The sequence below is a fragment of the Pithys albifrons genome, chromosome 27 (assembly GCF_047495875.1).
Source record: "Pithys albifrons albifrons isolate INPA30051 chromosome 27, PitAlb_v1, whole genome shotgun sequence".
NCBI lineage: Eukaryota > Metazoa > Chordata > Aves > Passeriformes > Thamnophilidae > Pithys > Pithys albifrons.
Window position 1 is genome coordinate 5,560,429 of NC_092484.1, and position 20,000 is coordinate 5,580,428.

The 20,000-nt window shown below is 47.7% G+C and overlaps 1 protein-coding gene across 1 annotated transcript in view; it reads right to left on the reverse strand.

Moving 5' to 3' along the window:
• The window catches only part of CPAMD8 (C3 and PZP like alpha-2-macroglobulin domain containing 8), a 62,936-nt gene that overhangs the window by 21,160 nt on the left and 21,776 nt on the right, over window positions 1–20,000 (reverse strand). The window contains exons 20-35 of the mRNA XM_071578186.1: window positions 19,484–19,715; window positions 18,365–18,518; window positions 17,705–17,847; window positions 17,203–17,254; window positions 16,258–16,556; window positions 15,633–15,858; window positions 14,933–15,109; window positions 11,738–11,819; window positions 9,900–10,056; window positions 9,407–9,481; window positions 6,652–6,817; window positions 5,836–5,922; window positions 4,886–5,022; window positions 4,225–4,380; window positions 3,805–3,867; window positions 1,678–1,916 (exon numbers count right to left, since the gene is read on the reverse strand). Coding sequence (XP_071434287.1) covers window positions 1,678–1,916; window positions 3,805–3,867; window positions 4,225–4,380; window positions 4,886–5,022; window positions 5,836–5,922; window positions 6,652–6,817; window positions 9,407–9,481; window positions 9,900–10,056; window positions 11,738–11,819; window positions 14,933–15,109; window positions 15,633–15,858; window positions 16,258–16,556; window positions 17,203–17,254; window positions 17,705–17,847; window positions 18,365–18,518; window positions 19,484–19,715 — 2,445 coding nt within the window. The remainder of the gene's footprint in view (window positions 1–1,677; window positions 1,917–3,804; window positions 3,868–4,224; window positions 4,381–4,885; window positions 5,023–5,835; window positions 5,923–6,651; window positions 6,818–9,406; window positions 9,482–9,899; window positions 10,057–11,737; window positions 11,820–14,932; window positions 15,110–15,632; window positions 15,859–16,257; window positions 16,557–17,202; window positions 17,255–17,704; window positions 17,848–18,364; window positions 18,519–19,483; window positions 19,716–20,000) is intronic.

Sequence of the window (20,000 nt, forward strand, 5' to 3'; positions counted from 1 at the left end):
GAATTTCTTGGGAATGGCTGTTGTGCAGTAAGCCCTTCCTATTCACCTTGATTGTGGCTTTCTCTGTCTGGGCTAAATTTCCAACAGCCTCCTGGAAAAGCCAAACATTTTGTAAAGGGTTCAGTAACTGCTGCCCACTGCAGCAGAACATGGCAGTAGATTGAATCCTGGTCAGAAATACTTCTCCCTGCTCTTTGTCTACAGCCAAGCTGTTTTCTCACAATAAATTGAGTTTCCCAACCTGTAAAATGAGACAGAACTGCTAAAGCCTTTGCAAAGTGCTTTGAGAGCTAGAAATGAAACTACTGGATCATGCCATCTTTAACATAGGGAACAAGGAGACAAGGAAGGAGCTTTTGAAAGCATATTAACAAATATCTGCATATTTTGCCTTTCCCAGAGGCTCCAAATTCATACCATGGCAAAAAAGAACCTTCTGCCAGGTGTCTGGTGTCCAGAATTGAAGACTAAGGAACTCAAATGATAAAGATACATCAATAATATTTATAGAACTATTGACACAATTAAGGTATCAGTTAAGCAGTTGAATTAACATTCTCTTTGACCTTCTAAGGTAAGCCTGTTACTGAAGACAGAGAAAATAACCCAGAAATTTTTCTTTTCCTCCTCATACAAGCAAATGAAATTCAACTTGTCATCTTCAGGGTGTGGAGAGGCAATAATGAAACTCAGTGACAAAACCCCAAGGTGTTGCCACCTCTGTAAATTTGTTCTTATTTCCTTATGTTTGACATCCACTTGGCACTGAAATTATCAAAGCCAGCTCAAGAATGGCCATGAAATTACTGTCCTACCACCCACAGTGATGGCTGAAAGTTCTCTCACCCTGACTGAGACGCTGTCCCAGTTCAGCAGGTGGGACCAGTTTATCTCTGTGTGGGCATGACCAAAGCTGTGCATTCTAAACCCTCTGGACCATTTCCCAGGAACTGTTCCAATGGCCCATTGGCAGCAGCTGCCCAGGGCACAGCTGAGCCCCACGCTGGGAGCTGGCTGGGAAAGAAGCCTGGCAGAGGAGCTGGGAGAACTGCCCTGCAGGGAGTCCTTGGCACCTCCACACCCACCTGAGGGCTCAGCTCTGCTCATGGGTCAGCAAGGATTCCAAAATCCCCCCTGAATCCCAGAGTCAGATCCCCCAGTGTGGAACTCCCTGCCCTGAGGGAGGGACTGGGGGCTCCCACCCAAACCTGAGGGGAGAGAATCTTGGGGTTTGGGACTTGGGGAACCACTCTTGAGATCCAGAGGAGGAGCAGAACCTGGACAGGAGGAGACCACCACTCTCCACCAGACTGTGGCATCATCTGCACCAACAGGTTTTTCCCTTCTTTTTACTTTGGGCTTGGGGGAACCACGTGGGGCTCAGCACAGGGTCCACCAAACCCCACTGTGTTTGTGCCCCAGGGAGCTGCGTTATACTGCTGGGGCTTGGGGGTTAAAACCATTTTCTCTTTGTGCCACTGCATTTATTGTAATATTGTTATTAAATTGTAATTCTGACTTATAATCTCTTTTATGTTGGGTTCACTCCTCCTGCCGGTTCACCTTTAAATCAGCACAGACACAGACAAGGAAGAACTGGAGGGTTTCTGTGTTGGCACAGAGCTGCTTCTCAGCAAACCAACTGCCCTTGTGGGAACCAGGAGTGGCATTTCCTACCTGGTGCAGGTCTCCAGGATGACTTTGTACTCATGGTGATCCTGGTCTGCCGCGGGGTCATCGTCGTCGCCCAGGGCCCTGTCCCTGTGTGTACCCTGTGGGCGGTGCCCGTCAGCAGCGCCCGAGCGCCGCATGCTGGGACCCTGTGGGGGCTGCTCCACCTTGGGCTCCTTCAGCGTCACCAGCAGCTGGAAGGCTGGCTTGGCAATGGGGTCAGGGACATTGTAGGTGACGTCAATCTGCAGCAGGGAGGGGGAAAGGCACAAGTCAAGGTAGTTTGTTGGTGTGATAGTTTGATTCAGGGTTTTTTTTTTCCTTCCCCTAGTAACCAGATGTAACTAAAGAGGGGCTTGTCTCCTAGGTATTCCTCACCCATTCTTTTCCCTCCCACAGGATATGGGACAGGATATAGGAGGTTTAGCTCTCTTCGGTTTCCGGTGAGGGTGGAGTGCAGAGGGCTCTCGGCTGCTCTCAGTTCCTTATCAGAGTCACGCAGAAGATCGAGGAAAACACGTGAGTGAGACCTCCACGTGAGAGAGAGGGGCTGGCTTCCTCCTAGGAGTGGTTAGTGGGATTGTGTTGTATGGGTTTACTCGGTGGGTGAGTGGGAGTGTTTTGTTGTACCCATTGCTTTTTGTTTGTTCTCTTTGTAGCCCATTTTCCCCTTCCCCTTTTTCCCTTCCCTTCCCTTCCCCTTTTCCCTATTGTGGGTGCAAATTATATACATATAATTGTAGACATTTAGAGAATATACATATATATATACATATATATATATTGACGTGGCTCAGCTTCTTTCAAGTTTTTTTTCCCCCTTTCCTTTTCCCTGCTTTGAGGAGCGAAGAGAGAAGGGGGCAGCTTGAGCTGGGGGGCCAGGGTGAAATCAAAACAGTTGGACCTCAGTGTCTCACGGCAAAGACAAATGTCCCCTGTGTGTATGGCCAGGTTTCAGAAATGAAGATTTTGGGAAGGGCTTTACCCATGTGGGTGTGTCCTTTGAGCCTGCACAGTGGATTTTTTTAGGTGAGGCACAACTTGCACAAAACTGGCCCCACCCTTTCAGTCCTAAGGTTCATCTGCCACATCCGAGCGAGACTGGACGGTGTCTTGGGTTGAGCTGGAAAAATGCCAACTGCTCAATACAGAGTCAAAGCTTCTCTCCCTTTCCCGCAGAGAAAAGGGAGAAAGGAAAAAAACCTGGAAACTCAAACCAGGTTTAAACTTAAACTAATTATATACATATTTATGTAGAAAAGAGAAAATTAAAAGAAAACTACAATATAACACACACTTACACAAGTTTGATGTAACAACAATTTTCTACCTCCCACCAAAAACAGATTTCATTTCTCTAGATTCATAAAGCACCCTAAAAGACACCCAGCAAAGAACAGAAAGAATAACAATAAAATGTTTCTATTTCTCCGAACTAAAACCAAGTAGCAGTGGCAGCAGCCAAGGCCCAGGACAGCAGGACAGTGGCAGTGTGTCCTGCCTCTGCTGCAGCCATGATGAAACTGAGAGAACACCTCCTACTCCAGCTTTTATATTTTGAGATGATGTTGGAATATGGTGTGGAATACCACTGGCCAGTAGTGTCAGCTGTCAGCTGGCCCAGCCCAGCTCAATCGGCTGATAGTCTCAGGCTTACTCTGAAATCTAAAGCCTAAATTTAGGCCTACACTGAGCTAAACCAATAACAGATAGTGACAGGGAAGTCCTCAGGACTAGACTCTACAGCACCTGGTTGGTATTCTGGGGGTCTCCCACCCAATTACTAACCAGGCCTGACCCTGCTCATCTTCCCAGATCTCACGGGGTTGGATGTCAGGGAGGTATTTAGCTGCCTAAATGTGCCCTGAAGAGCAGGATAAACACCAGAATTCTTCAAAGAGAGGGAATGGGAGGAGCAGAGGCTTCACCACACAGCTCTACAGAGGTGGAACTGGACCAGAGCGATCCCCACCACATTCACTCCTGTAGCTAAAGCCACACCATGTTGTGTCATTACTTGGAGAGGAATCCCAAGTGTAACTTCCTCCTTGTAGCAAGCTGAGGTTACAAAAGTAACTGTGGGCCCATAAATCAGCTGCGCAGGTGGTTTCTGCAGCCCCATGGCAGCCTTACCTGCATCAGACAGCAGCCTTCACCCTTGGCACTCACAAACAGCCCCGTGGGGATGCTGGGGATCTGGGGAGAAAGCACACACTTGAGACATGGCACTCAGAATGGAAATAAAGTCTCCTTAGCTTTATTCTGGACAAATATCTTTATGGTTATAAAGGAGAAGTGAAGTGACTGTGGCTCAGCCTTTTCTGCATTTACAATGGAAATAAAAAGCAGTAGCACAAAATAAGCCTTGGGCATTAGTTAATGTGAAAAACGCCTTTGATTGTTCGCCTTCATCCAGAAGCCAGCCATAAACACCCAGAAAGTGCCCAGATCTCTGTGTTTAACTTGTACTTTTACCATTCGTGACCCAAATCCTCATTCAGAACTCAGCTCACATGGATTGCTTTAAAAGTTTGGCCACACAAAACCACCTACCACTGCAGTCTGGAGGACTTTTTTGTTCATCTTGTTAAGCTCGAATGTCTCCTGGTAGTCCAGATTAGTAGAAGCCAAGGAAATGGTCAGGTTGACTCCTCCAACATAAGAAAGGATGGCATATTCAGCCAGAGCCTGCAGGGCCACACAGGTGTCCTGGGGGTCAGGAGAGGGAGAGATCAGAACAGTGAATAACACAGGAGCACAGCTGTGCTCTGCAGTCACCACATCTGGCAGCAGAACCTTCCTTCATTCAGATGGCAAAAGAAATCACAGAATCATAGAATGAACTGGGTTGGAAGAGACCTCTGAGATCATCAAGTCCAACCCTTGATCCAACCCCATTGTGACTATCAGGTCATGGCACTGAGTGTCACATCCAGTCTCAGTTTAAAAACCTCCAGGGATGGAGAATCCACCCCCTCTCTGGGCAGCCCATTTCAATGCCTGAGCACTCTCTCTGTAATGCCAAGGTTTGCTCCCTTTTCCTGTCAAAGGCATCTGCAAGGACAAAGTCTGTGTTCCTTTCCAACTGCCAGTCTGGGAAAGTTTTTCTTCTTATCAGAACACATCCAATTTGTGTCTGGACTCTACATAGAAACTCTGCATTCCTGAACCAACTGATACTGCACCAAAGTTCCCTTTTCCAGAGGCAGCTCACCTGAGTAGATGAGAATCCTCCCAGGGCATTCCTCTGCTGTGAAAGCCATTTGACCACAGGGAGTGCAGAGGCCACGTCTCCCAGGAGTGTGTATGTCAGAAGGGCATAGGAGGTCATTTCCACCTCTGCAGAGACAACTGAAAGGGGAAGGGATTAAAAAAACCCATCAAAAAGAACCTGGAAGTGAGAATCTAGACAGATCTAGAAGTAGTTCTATGAACATTCATTAAATAAAAATAAAACATAAAATTAAGTCTGTAAACATAGGAAGTACAAACACCTCTACTCCCAAGATGTATCACCTCCCAAAGATATCTCTGTTTCCAGCAGGAGCTTTCCTCCAAACCTTCTTTCTTCTTGATTGTATCCCACAAGGAATTTACCTCCCCCTCCAGTTGAACTTTGCTGCTGCCCCCACTGTATCCCTGTGCTGAGAGTCACAGTCCATATCCAGCCAGAACCCTCCTGAGCATAGGAAAATAACCCATGTCCAAGAGTCTTTAAGTGACTTGGAAATCTCAGCATCACCCAACTGCTGCTGTGGCTTTGAGAGCTGAAGTGCAGAAAAGCAGCTGCAGTGGCAGTGGGTGGTGATACAATCCTTGGGTCCATTTGAAAATACAAAGAGCTCCGAAATTAAATGTATTTGATTTCTCTCAGATTTCCATTTCAATGATTCCTCCCTGATGGAATCCCACATGGCTCTCACTCTTCTGCCTTTACAGAGCAGGAGTGAAGCCTCACAGGACAGCTGGGGCAGAGCAGCCCCTTCTCTCTGCCCCATGTGCTGCTCTGTCCCATTTGTTCTTCCAGCAGAACATTCACTGCCTTTTGTGAGTTCTCCTTTCCCCTGGCCCTGCCCTGGCAATCTCAGAAAACCCTGTAATATAAAAACAATTCAATAAAATCCATGTAGCCCTTTCTTTTACCTGTCTTTTCACTGTAAGTACCTGATTGAGAGAGTCCATCGTTAAATCCCATGAAAGTGTCTTCATCAGCGACCAGAGTCCCTGTGAGGCTCCAGTGTGTAAATCCATCTGGAAAGGGGGCAGTGGAATGTGTGTGTTATCAGAGCAGGAGTTCAGCTGAGCCTCTGTGGGTGGGAAGAGTCACATTCCACTTTGGAAGTGACTCTATCCATGCCCTGAATCCCTCCTGTTGGATGGGCAGTCCCTGGGCAAGAGGCTCCTTTGAATTACTCAGTGTGACAAATTGGGTGGTTCTTGGATTTTGGATTAAATTACAGCCCCAGAGAACAGGAGGGGTTCCAGGGCAAGCAGCCCTTGGCAGGAAAGGCACTGCAGAGCCTGTGCCACCCCTGTCCTCCCTCGGTATCACTGGCACTGAGGTCCCAACCCTTCCCAGCCAGAGGAACTGTGCTGGGAGGAACCACCTCAGGCTCCACCCTCTCCCAGAACTCAAACAGCAACCACAGAATCCCAGAATATGGGTTGGAAGGGACCCACAAGCATCAGTTCAACCCCATGCCCTGTACAGACACCCCAACAATCCCACCCTGTCCCCCAGAGTGTTGTCCAAATGCTCCTGGAGCTCTGGCAGCCTCGGGGCCGTGCCCACTGCCCTGGGGAGCCTGGTCAGTGCCCACCACCCTCTGGGGGAAGGACCTTTTCTTGATTTCACCTGCATGTGCCTGTCCCTGCAGGAGGGCTGAGGCTGCAAGCCAGGCTGGGGTAGCCTGGGGTCCCACCTTGGGTGATGGCCCGGGGTGCCACCTACCTTGGGTGATGGCCTGGGGTCCCACCCACCTTGGGTGATGGCCATGCTGTTCATCCTGCGCAGCGTGGCCACCGCAGACGGGCTGTGCAGCAGCGTCAGGGCGTAGGCACTCAGGGCAGTGGTGTAGGGATCTTCTGCTGAGTACAGGTTGGACTCTAAGAAGTGTTTGGCTTTGTCAACAGCTGTTTTTTCTTCCTATAGTCAGGGGGGAAAGAGCCCAGATAGGCTACCAGCTTCTCTGCCTCAGGAGTTAGAATCACTTTGTTACCCATTACATCGTGCCCATTAAAAAACAGAAATAAGACAACAAACAAACAAAAAACAAACACTAAGAAAACCCCATAATAAACTAGGAAAGATGCATTTTGCTCTCTGCAGAGTGGCACTACCACACACTGACACTCCCCTTTGCCATGCATCACAAATTCAAGAAAAGGATCAAACAGCAGAGCAGGAATGATCCAGACTGACACTGAACTGCACTTTTTTGCCTCTAAAGCTGAAGGAATTCCATGGCCCTGCAAGGCAGAGGAGCAGAGCAGGAACAAGTTGTCCCCTGGAGGTTTGAAAGCTGAAAGAATTCCATGGCCCTGCAAGGCAGAGGGGCAGATTGTGCTCTGCCAATGCAGCGTCTGGCAGACGCCAGAGGAGAACAAAGGCCAAGGTCCCCAGGGGGCCCTGCAGCCAACAAACATGTTTTATTAACTCCCCCAATGACCTCACCATGCAGGAACGTGGCTCTGGTAATTTATAGAAACAATTTAATTGGACTTGATGTAATTTGGTCTCCTTTGATTTCCCTGTGGCACTGACCTTCCCCTCCCTCGTTTCCCAGCTCAGATCATTAGCAACACTTGCAAAACTCCTCGAGGAAAACCATCAGATCCACAGAAAATGCACTTCCAGCACGTGAAAATGCTGAGGCTGCCTTGACACACAGAGAGAGCATCACACACTGCTCAGGGGGACACTGGAGGGCAGGGGAAGTTCCTCTGGGAGCACTGGAGGGTTTTCCAAATCGATAATAAGCTGAAAGCCTCCCACTCCAACTGGAACAGGGCCACCTCTTGCAGCAGCAGCGTGGTGTCTTCAGGCTCTGACATTATCAGGGCTCTGAATAGACTCTGCTGGTGGCAGGGACTGTTTCAATCCCTCCCCAGCCCCCCAGGGTTGTGCCTCAGTGGACAATCATAGAATGGATTGGGTTGGAAAAGACCTCCAAGATCATCAAGTCCAACCCTTGGTCCAACTCCAGCCCCTTTACCAGATCATGGCACTCAGTGCCACGGCCAAGCTCAGCTGAAAAACCTCCAGGGATGGGGAATCCACCCCCTCTCTGGGCAGCCCATTCCAATGCCTGAGCACTCTCTCTGGAAAGAATTTTTTTCTGATCTCCAACTTAAATTTCCCCTGGCAGAGCTTGAGCCCATCGTGCCCCCTTGTCCTATTGCTGAGTGCCTGGGAGAAGAGACCAACCCCCACCTGGCCAGAACTTCCCTTCAGGGAGTTCCAGTGCTGAGGTCACCTCTGAGCCTCCTCTTCTCCAGGCTAAACACCCCCAGCTCCCTCAGCCTCTCCACACAGGACTTGTGCTCCAGTCCCTTCACCAGCCTTTTGCCTGAGTGCAGACCTCCCAGAGATGCTGCAACATCCACTGCACCTCCTCCTTCCATCCTCCACACAGTCCCACCTGTCCACACCTCCTTTGCACCACCACCCCTTCCCTGGGCTGCTGCAGAGCAAGGGAAGAACTGGATCCATGGCTTAGAGCATCCAAAGGGGACGTTTTCCCAGCCATAATTAGTGGGAATATTTAAATATGGTCTTATCTGAGCTTCTCCATCCTGGGGCACGGGCTCAAGCTCTGCTAGGGGAAATTGAAGTTGGAGATCAGAAAAAAATTCTTTCCACAGAGAGTAATCAGGCATTGGAATGGGCTGCCCAGAGAGGGGGTGGATTCCCCATCCCTGGAGGTTTTTCAGCTGAGCTTGGCCGTGGCACTGAGTGCCATGATCTGGTAAAGGGGCTGGAGTTGGACCAAGGGTTGGACTGGATGATCTTGGAGGTCTTTTCCAACCCAGTCAATTCTACGATTCTAAGTGCTTGCAGGCAGAACTACAGAGGACAGGAGCACTGTTTTCCACAATGAGTTTTAAGAAGGAACCTGTAAAACACCAGTGGTACTGGAAGTTTGGGGAGTTTTTTTCCTACTTCAAAAATCCTGCAGAGGAATTGCACATCCCTGCACACTGTGCAGTGCTCCTGTTCTGTCTCACTGCAAAGAAGAGAAGGACTTTCCTGCAGAGCCCTCAGTCAGCCCTTTGCAGGAGTACAGCTCTCCAAAGACACTGGAATAATCCAGCAGCAGTAGCTCTTTGGCCTCTGCCAAAAGCGAGAGCTCGGGAGTTCCCTGGATCCCCAAGTCAGCTGCTGTCAGCACTGAGCCAGGTTTGCTGAGCCTCTCCAGGCAAGGAAGGAGCATCTGCAGGGCTGAGATCACACCTTGAATTACAAGGCAGAAAACAGTTCCTGCAATCCTTTCTGGGGCAGTTGAGGGATGGACTTTAGGGAAGGGGTTTGCTCTGGTGGAATAATCATGAGCTGAAGGCAGAGGGGTGGGAGATCACCTTGGATAACTCCAGACCACATTCCTTAACTTTGGATGCTGTCACGCTACTGAGCCCTTGAAAGCAAACAGCCGTGAAGGGAAGTTTAAAAATAGAACAGAGAGAATTTTTTAGAATCTGCAGCACGTGAGAGCTGTTTGAACTGAGCTTTTGTTACCTCAGAAGTGACACCTGTTTCCAGAAGAGATGCAACCACATAAGCTGTCAGGGAGATCTTCCCATGGATTCCACCCTGGAAGGGCAAATAACTGGATGAAAACTAGAGAAAAGGACACTGGATAAAAAGACTCTGTAAGCAAGACGAAGAATGTGTTAAAACTGGAGGAGAAGCTGAGGCAGCACAGAATTTCTTTTGCTCATAAAGAGTAGGGAATTCAGGAACCCAACCCAATACTGGTGGGACCCAGGACTCAGCTGTCCTTGGCAGTGGCCTGAGTCAGGTGTCAGTCTGACTCAGGTGTTCTGTAAGACCTGACATCCTCCCTGAGGACACCACACAGACCTTTTCCAGCTGAAATTCTCCTGGTTCTTGCAGCCATTCAAGTGCAAATTTCATATGGAGCAAAAGGAAACTGCACCACTTCACAGGACTTTGATAATACCTTCAAAACTGGGCCTGTTGCATGACTTTGACCCTGTACAGTTTTTACCTGAATGTCTTTATTGAGTATCCTGCCCATAGCAGGGAAAGAACCATCTTCTCTCTGGTGCTGGATGATCCAGTCCTTGGCAGCTGTCAGCTCCTTGGGGTCAATGAAGATAAACCCACGAGACTGAGCAAAGGACTTGAGCACGAAAGCTGTAAGCCTGTAAGTAGGAATTTATCACCTTTACTGAGAAACCAAATTCAGGATAAAGTGTTAGTAAGGGAAAAACAAGATTCTTAGCACAGATTTTTAAAAAATCATGTTGGGAAATACTAAATATTGTTAAAAAATGCATGGGACATAAAAGCACCTGTTAAAAATTCATGGGACATAAAGGCACCTGAGCAGGGTCCAGACTTCTGGATAAGAACAGGGTTAAGGCTCAACAAACTAAATTAAAAAGTATAACTGAATACATATTTGTTGTAGTCATGGCATGCCCTGAAATAGAATCCTTTTTAAAAGGTGCTCATCTGCCACCCCAATTATTAAAGTTTTTAACTCAAGAATCAGTATTTTAAAATAAAGAATCCATATGTTTCCTATAACAAACCCCAACCCATTGGTAAAGCCTGAGCCATGCCAGACTGCACAGAAGGAAGATTTCCAGCCCCAGAAGTGTTGCTGGAATTCCAAACCTCTGCCAACAAGTGTGAGCAGTGGCCAGTTGAGTCAGAGCCTTTACAAGCCCCCGAGGGGTGGGAGGGCACCAACTCTGCCTGGCAGGGGGCTCTGCCAGCGCTGAGTCATTCCCTGTCCCCACAGAGGGACTGGCAGATGCCAGAGCTGGATGGGGGTTTGTTGGCTCAGGAGGGAGAGGAGCTGCCCCTCTAGGGCTGCTGGGGCAGAGCAGCCAAACCCAAACAGGGGGCAGAGGACAGCACAGGGAATGGGGAGCAGGAGGTGCTGCAGCTGAGCCACCAGCGGGGATGGCACAGGAACCTGCCACCAGTGCCCAGGGCACATTGGCACAGGATCCCGTAGTGTCTTCCATTTCTGGCTGTCCTGCTGTTTGGCTCTGAAGATCCTGCATTTGCTCTCAGAGAATAAATTTCATCCATGTGGGACTTCTTTGGGAAGGGTTGAGTTGGTTTGGGTGGGTTTTTTGGCTTTCCCTGCCGTGGGAGGAGCCTCTGCCACTCTGCAGGGGAAGCTGCATTCCCTGATGAAATCAGGTGCTGGAATGCCCCAAAATTGCCACTCCAGTTCCAAATATGAGCCTTAGGTAGAGCTTCTGTGCCTGAACTTCATGTCCAGGGCTTAACTGGGGGCAGTGACCTGGCAGAGGAGCCCGCTGGGCTCAGGCAGGAGGGTCTGGCATCGCTCAGCTGTGGTGAGCGGTGGTGGCATCACTCGGCTTTTCCCTTCTTACTGTCGTCATCATCATCATTATCATCATTATTATTATTTAGCATTATTACTGCATTTTTACTTTATTTTTGATTATTAATCTGTTCTTATCCCAACCTGCAAGTTTTACTTTGACTCTCCTTCCCCTTCCCATCCCAGCAGGTTTGGGGGGAAAAGAAGGTGGTTGAACAAATTGGGTTCCATTTCCAGGTAGGCTTAAACTAGGACAACCTCTTAGCAGATTTGACCATTTCACCTGCTCCTGATTTCTGACACAACCACAACACACCTCCCAGAGAGGTGAGAACATTCAGCAGCTTTGAAACAGTGAGTGGTTCTGTACTTCCAGAGTGTTATTGCATTATTTCTGTTCTGCTCTGTGTGTGATACCACAAGAGAAGCTGAAAAACTCCTCTCCCAGCCAGTTGTGCAGCTTTCCCATTTAGCAGACACCTCACCCTTCCCTCCCCCTGTTTGGAATGGGCACTCACCACATGCTCCCTGAGGAATCCCTCTCCCCAAAGGCACTGTAGGAGCCGTCCTGCCTCTTGTAGGTCAGCTGCCTCTGGTAGCCTGCAGGTCACAAAGAGTTGGGCAGCCCAAAATCCTCACACAGAGAAACCCAAAGCCCAGAGTGAAGGAACTCAGACCATCTGGCAGCCCCCTGTGCTGTGTGTTGATGCAGGAAGGATTTTTGATTTTTTGATTTTCACATTTTAGAGATTTTAGGAACACAGTAGCTGTAGCAACGTAGATCTGGTGTGTTAATATTTCCAACAGCTTGAGTTTAATGTCCTTCTATTGCTCCCCCTGTCCCAGAACAGTGAGCTCAAATTCCTTTGCTGTTTAGTATTTTTTTCAAGGTAGAAAGTTGAAGAATATCATAAGAAGACATGAACGCAGGGCAGAGTGACCCAGATGTCAGAACATTGGAAGAAGCCCGAGGAAGAGGAGGCTGATGAAGAGGAGATCTCACTGAGCCCAGACTCAAATCCTGAGGGGGTGGAACAGGGATGAGACCGGGGCGGGAAAAGGTTGAACTGGAGATGTGTAAAGTAATGATTGGATGGATCATATTATAAAAGCCATGGAAATCAGAGCTTGTCGATGTATTCCTGGGTGAGCCTGGGTGCTCATTAAAGTCACTACCCTCTTATCTCCTACCAAAATTTGGCTTGGAGTCTTTTTTTACAGACTTTTCAGGCATCTGTGTCCATGAACTGCAGCCTGTCCAGAGCCAGGACAGCACCTGGGGTGCTGCAGCTCCTCAGTTTGGACACTGGGAGTGCTCAAAATGTGATACTCTAAAAAAAACCAGTATCAAAAGAAAGGCTTTTTCCCCCAAGCCTTCAGCCACTCTCCTCCTATTCTGACTGCATAATACAGATGAAAATGGGTTTGTTTCCACAGCACAACTGGAGTCAAACCTTTCTCCAAAGCTGTTGCTTGGGACAACTCACTGTAACTGCAACATGACAAGAACAGCTGAGATCTTGTGCACAGGAAGATTTCCAGGCTACCAGGACTGTTGTTTTAGGCAACATTATTCACAAGGTGAATGCTGAAGGTAAGAACTCTCTCCTGGAATGTCTTCTGAGATTCAAAATGAAGAAAGTCCAAATGCTCTTCCTACCAGGGGAACAACTTGCTTCCCAAACTTGTTTGTCTCTAACCATGAACTGTCCATCCCAACAAAGCACTGCAAACTTGGGAAGTACAGGATACACACTTAGATAAAGCTCTTGGACACCCACTGGAATCAAACCCTCCAGGACGGGTATTTCTGATCAGGAAAAGTGTCAAAACTGTGAGAGGGTGGTGTCAAAAGACGTTTACTGCCTGCTGAACTCTCCAACACGAGCACACGTTTTATTCCACATGACATTTTGATGGGAATGGGTTAGTTTGTCATTTCTGGAGGTGAAGTTTCTTTGCTGACCCCTCCAGGTATTCAGGCCTTGAGTAAGGGCTGCCCAAGACTCCTGCCCATTCCAGCTGCCCCACAGCCTTCCAGAGCTCCCAGGGGATGCAGTGGAATGGTTTGAATGTGAGGAACAAAGCCCTGAAGAGACTGATGATGCTCTTGTAACCACGGCACTGCCTGGGGGTTGTGGCACAGACACACACATGGCAGAGAGACCAAGTAACTGTGTTATTTTTTAGTTCCTCCAAACTAGAGGTGTGACATTAAATCAGATTCCTGTTCTCTGAAGGTTCAATTTACTACTGAGCCCTTCCTGTTTAAACAGCTCCCACGTGTGTGAGGGACACACTGAGTCCTCCTGTTTTATCTCTCTCATCATTGTTTCTCTTGCAATGTTCATTTTGAGTTGACTTGTGCTTCTTGCTCTTACATTTATTCTTATTTGCTTCCCAGGTTGGGAATGGCACAGACTTTGTGTCTTATTTGCTCTTATGGAATATGTTATTTTTAAAAACACTCCTCTGGCTGCTGGGAGGGTTCACCTTCCCAGTTTTCACCTGCTTTTGCAGAACTGGGCTGTGGGGAAGTGGAGAAAATACTGCCTGGTTTAGCTCAGGCCACTTGTGAAGTTCAGGGAATACACAGGAATTGTTGAGAATCAGCATTTCCCACGAGGGATGACGAAGGGAAGAGGCTTTCTGGCTTGGGGAGTCCCCAAAGCCTTCCAAAGTGAGCAAACAGACTTCCCCCATCCAAACCTCACACTTGGAAGGGCTCCAGAGAACACAGAGGAGTTTCAGACTCTGGAGGATTTCTTCTGTAAGGGTTAATTAGCAAATCAGAGTCTGGAGCCAAAACCCTGGAAGGTTTGCAGATTTGAAAAGAGAAACAAAAGCAACTGATGGTGCAAAGGAAACACTGAGTAGGAGGAGGAACAACCTCCCTTTGCCTTCCTGCTCCCAAGTGCAGTGAGTGGAGCAGCACTGGGCTCTTGCTGCTGAGCACAAGGAGTACCGGGCATGTTCCATTTTATATTTATATTTTCAGAGGAGAACCACCTAATCCTGTCACCCCTGATTTCATGACATGACTATTGTCTGACTCACACACAAGAGAGCTTTGTCCCTTTGGGGCATTCTTATTTTTAATGATCTCTGAGTGCTGACTGAGAATTGCACTTAGTTATAACATTATTTTACACGTGGCTCTTCTCAAACGCTGAGAAAAGCAGTGCAAAAAAACAAATGCTTTGAGCTGCTTGGTGAGGCAGAGCACTGAAAGGACACAAAATCCTTCATGATATGGCTCTGGGTTAACTATTTTGGATGGTAACTTTGGATTTTGGGTAAACTGTTACTAAGAAAATCCTGGTAAAAAAAGAAAGAACAGAGAAGAGCCATTTACTGGCTAAAGTGCTGCAAAGGCAACTTATGAACACAGAAATAAAACCCAGACATACAAATTTTTACTGAATTTAATATTCCTTGACTTTCTAAAATGTTTAAACATAGAAATCAGCTACCTAAGGAAAAAGAAAGAGAAATTAATAAGTAGCTAAACCAGAAGTTATTGAAGGGAAACACAAGCCATATTTATTAAGGTAAAACAACTTCCCATCAAAATGTGTTAACCTGGGAGAATGTCCTACAAGGAATGATGAATCCTCATCACTTGGGCTACTCTGGAGTAGAATGTACATGACACAAATAAAACAACTCACAAGCCTTGTCTCCACCTCTAAACTGTGAGTGGAATGACTTACCTTGGACAAGGTAATCAGTGGCTTCAACCTCCACCTCGTGGCTGAGTTGTTTGGTTTTCTGCAGGTATTTCAGGACAAACACATTGGGAGCAAAGTGGATCATGTTCTGCTCCCCACAGCCAAAGGGCAGGCGCAGCAGATTGTCCAGGTTGTTCAGAGTGGGGCCCATCACGTCTCCTGCGGGAGAAAGGGGATAAGCTCAGTATTAGGGAGTCAGCTTGGCTTTGTCCTATGAATAGACTCCACCTGACTACAGTGATATCTCCTCTCACAGGGACAGCTTAAAGAAACTGTGTCATAAATGGAAGCCCTTCAGAGGTTCTCAGCCCTTCACTCTCTTGTTGGATTAAAGAAATCCCACGCTTCAGAGCTGGATTATCCATGACTTCCCAGTTAAAGACTACCTTAGAACAGTGCACAGTGTGTGATGATGATGGTTATGAAGTAAACACCATGAGCTCTCACAGGCAGTGCCTCTGCAAAGCCCTCAGGACAAACTTTCCATCCCTGACAACTCCAACAGGGTTCAACCAAAACACAAAGAAACCCAAACAATTATCTGTCCCAGAATTAGGCAGCATCAACCTTTGAAAGTGCCCAGGACTGTCTTATCTGGTGTGCATTACTCCAGTTCTGGCCAGCAGCAAATGGGAGTATCTCTTCACATTTGATACCCAGTGACACCTCCTCGGAATGGTACCTATGATTGAAGCCGTAGCTCTTTCTGATCCTGGAATTATGTTGTGGGGAACTCCAAGAGTAAATGCTTCATTGTGATTTTCATCAGTTTCTTCTTTTCTCCAAATTTTAAACTCTCCCATTGACCCCCAGCCTGTGGAAAAGCCAATGTACTTCACCTCAAGCTGTTTGGGGACTGTCCACTCCACAATAATAGACTCGTTTAGCACCCGAGTACCGTGGCCAACCTGCAAGGGACAGAAAACCAGGCAGTGCCAAGAGCCCACACCCTGCAGTGCCACCTGTGCCTGGGCCCTCTGACCCATGTGGGCAGCAGGGAACACTGGACATGGGTCAATATCTCTCCCTTTCCCATCCCCAGAACAAGCCAAGGGAGTTTAATGAGAATTTCACAGCTGAAAGCGTTGCAGACTGAGAAGCTGAGAGCACCAAGTGGCCAAGCAATTGGTTCTGATGAGAACACCAAGTGGCCAAGCAACTGGTTCTGCTTGAGAATTAAGGTAGAAAAAGCAGCAGGAGAGAAGCTTTCACCTCTCACACCAACCTAAGGAAAACCTGCTCTGTGTGTGCTCAGACTTTGTTTAAAAAACAAGACTCCCAGACCCTCACACAGAAGGATTCAGTACCTGGATAATTCCATTTCTCCAGCTGATCCAGAAGCTGCGGAATTCATCCCAGGAGAGGATCCCAGGGGTGTCCCTGCTGGCCACAGGCTCGCCCATTTTGCTTACAGAAATCCAGGTTTTGCTGTTCTGGTGCCCCCCAATAACAATCTCTGCCATCTCTGCCATGTCATGGGGCCCAGAGGAGAGGGCCAGGTGGGCATCATTGTGGGCTTTCACAGCAACGTCAAAGTGGGTCATCTGGGCAGGTTTCTGCATGTACTGGTACTCATATTTGTTGGGTGTAGAGATGTGGATTTTCTCTAGGCAGAAAAGGAATGTTGTAAGAATTAGAACTGAGCTGCCAGAGCTCAGAAATCCCTCACTGCAGTTCAAACAACAGAACTTTCCTAAGTCAGGGGTTTCTTTCCAACTTCTCTCAAACTATGAAAATAAACATGGCTGTTTCTCCCCATCTTTAATTTTTACATCCTTCCAATACAGAAGGCACCTCAATTTGCTCAGCTGAATTTCTCAGGAAGTCTGCAAGTGATTTTTCAGTCCAAATGCAGTGGTCAGAACCTTCTCTGTTCAGCTGCTGGAGCCAACCCTGAGCTCTCCCAGTCTCTGGCAAAAGGACACACCAATTCCAGAACTGCATTTTAAAACACCCACTGCAAACACAGGACAGTCCCAGTTACTGTCCACAGTGCTGAATACTCAAAGTGTTTCCCAAAGTAAAGGAATTTAATGGCCATTTCCAGAAATCACTTGGGCAGTGGGAGCAAATTCATAATTAGCCAACCAGGTATGAAAGGCTCTTTATTCAGAAGCTCCTCTTACACACCAGAACTCATCAATCACAGCGAAATGGAAACAAAGATTTTTTTTTTAAATGCAGATGAAGCCAAATGTTTCTCTTTAAAACTGAATCAAACAAACAATCTCTCATTCCAATCATGAACTTACCATTAGGGCAGAAGAACACACTGTAGGTGTATTCTCTGGACAGTCCCTCTGGCTGGGAAAGACAGAAATCCACACATAAATCCACAGGGCTTGGATTAGCAGAAACAGATTTCAGTTTTGTTTACAAAGTGCAGAAATGATGCTGTGTTGCTGGGCAGTGGTTTCTGCCCCTGCCAGGGGTGATGCCACTGCTGTGTGGGTGAGGGATGTGCCACCCACCCCCAGGGGGTCTCACACACAGAACCTTCAGATCAACCCAAAAAACTTCCATTCACCCAAAAAAACCTCTTTCTCTTGAGCAGTTTCAAAGACCCACCAGGTAAACCCAGAACCAATGGGCTCTTTCTGTACAAACACTACTAAAACTCATTATTTCCAATCGTGCACAAACAAGCCATAAATCGACTTGAGGATTTTTATCAACTTATTCCCATTTGCCTTCCAAAAACCTGATTTGCCCAAGCACTTCCCCCTGGGTTGTCCCCAATCCCTGTGTTCTCACCTCAATAATGACACTGCTACGAACATAATCCACTCCCACAGGGGTCCTCCTGTCCAGGGGGGGGTCCTCAGGATGTCTGCCACCCTTCAGGCTCTGCAGCCCCTCCTGGCAGCAACTGGTGCCACCATAGGCAAAAGCTTTGGCTGAGGAACACAAGAGAAAACAGCAGAGATTTTGAGATAGGAAGAGCTAAACTAATTAGATGCAGCTAATTAACAATACATCGAGTGTTCTGTAATTACAGCTCTCTCATATGAGCCTTGTTCCATATCTGAATGATCCACCTAAAACCAGGCAGTGTCTGGACACTCATGGGACAACAGAGAGACCCTTCTCTAGTTTTCAGTGTTGCCCAATTGGTTTATTTACTGAAAAATGTAAAAATTTGTTGTTATTCTCTTATTTAAAAATTCCCACTGATCTCCTCAGGCAAAGGTAACGGGTCCAACCTTAGAGGAGCAAAAAGCACACCAAGAAAACTGATAGCCAGGGTTTGTACTGACCTTTCTGTGCATTGTTGTGTTCCCACAATAAATGAGGTTAAAAAGCAGCAAGGGGAACAAACAACTCCACTTGGGAGTAGTGGGGAAATAAGGGGGAATAAAAAGAAACACTTGCAAAAGTCCTCCAAGCCCCAGGCTGGTTTTAGTTCTGTACTACCAGTGATGTTGCTCAGTCCCAGCTCATGGAAGGCCAGAACGACAGAGGTGGGTTTGGCTTCCCCGGGGGCAATGCACTTCTTCCTTGTCAGGTGGTGCTTCCCAGGATGCCCAACAAACTTTATGCCTTTGGGGACAGAGATCTTCACATGGACCTGTGGAAATACGGGAATTTGTGAGAAATCTGAATCCCCCAAAATGCTCCCCAGAAATCACAGTAGGCAGATTATTTGTCCTTCAAGCTTTCCAGTCACATACTTGACTGAGAGCAGCACTTTCAGCTCAGCAATTCTATAAGCACTTCCAAGAGGTGCTGCTGGCGGTGGGGAGATGATGAGCTTGAGAAGAAAACATCTGGGGAGGAAGGAAGTTCTCTGTGATTCAGAGTGAGCTTCCTAATTGTTTTTCCTGTACTTTTCCCCTATATTTGTCAGTATTTGTGTTTCTGAAGTGCTGCAAGGCACTTCAGACTATTATACATGTTTCAGACAACTACACATGTTTTCAAGAGTAAATAAAACAGCAAGTTTGATTTCACAGAATTAAAGAATCAGCTGGGTTGGAAGAGACCTCCGAGATCATCAAGTCCAACCCTTGGTCCAACTCCAGTCCCTTTACCAGATCATGGCACTCAGGGCCACGGCCAAGCTCAGTTTAAAAATCTCCAGAGATGGGGAATCCACCCCCACTCTGGGCAGCCCATTCCAATGCCTGAGCACTCTCTGTGGAAAGAATTTTTTTCTGATCTCCAACTTAAATTTCCCCTGGCAGAGCTTGAGCCCCCCTTGTCCTATTGCTGAGTGCCTGAGAGAAGAGACCAACCCCCATCTGGCCAGAACTTCCCTTCAGGGAGTTCTAGACAGTGCTGAGGTCACCTCTGAGCCTCCTCTTCTCCAGGCTAAACACCCCCAGCTCCCTCAGCCTCTCCCCACAGCACTTGTGCTCCAGTCCCTTCTCCAGCCTTGTTGCTCTTCTCTGGACCCACAATATTTATCTTTTCGAGGCCTTTCTGCTGAGCTTATCTCTCCACCAGCTTTCTCTGCTGCTCCCTGGGGGTCACTGAGAGATTCTGGGAGCAAAGCAGGGCTGTCCTTAAGGCAGGGCAGTGAAGGGCTGGTACCTCCACACACAGGGACAGGTAGTTGTACACAGTCAGGGGGATCTTGGTCTGCTCCCCTCGGATGACGTGGTAGGGCAGTGTGAAATCCAGGAAGAAGGGTTTGAAGGTCTTCAGCTCAGTCTGGTTGGCAATGCCCAGGCCCTTCTCCTCAGACAGAGCCACAGCCTCTGTGATCCACGTGGTGATGGAGTCGGGCACCTCCAGGTGCAGCTCAGCCTCTCCTGATGTGGCACTGCCAGAGGGGACATGGCACAGGTCAGGATTTCACCCCAGGGCATTTCATCCCATACCATTTCGTTACAGCCAAACACTCTGGGGAGTTCCCTCTACAACCACATTTATGAGACAACCTCAGTGCCTGCTGGGAACAGCAGCTTCTAAAAGGCTCAGTGTCCTTTATCAGCTGAGACCTGTGAGTGTTTATAAAAAAACAAACCTCCAAAACAATCCCAAAACGAAAAGAAATAATCCCAAAACGAGGTCCTGGATAAAAGCTGTTCAATGACATTTAACAGCT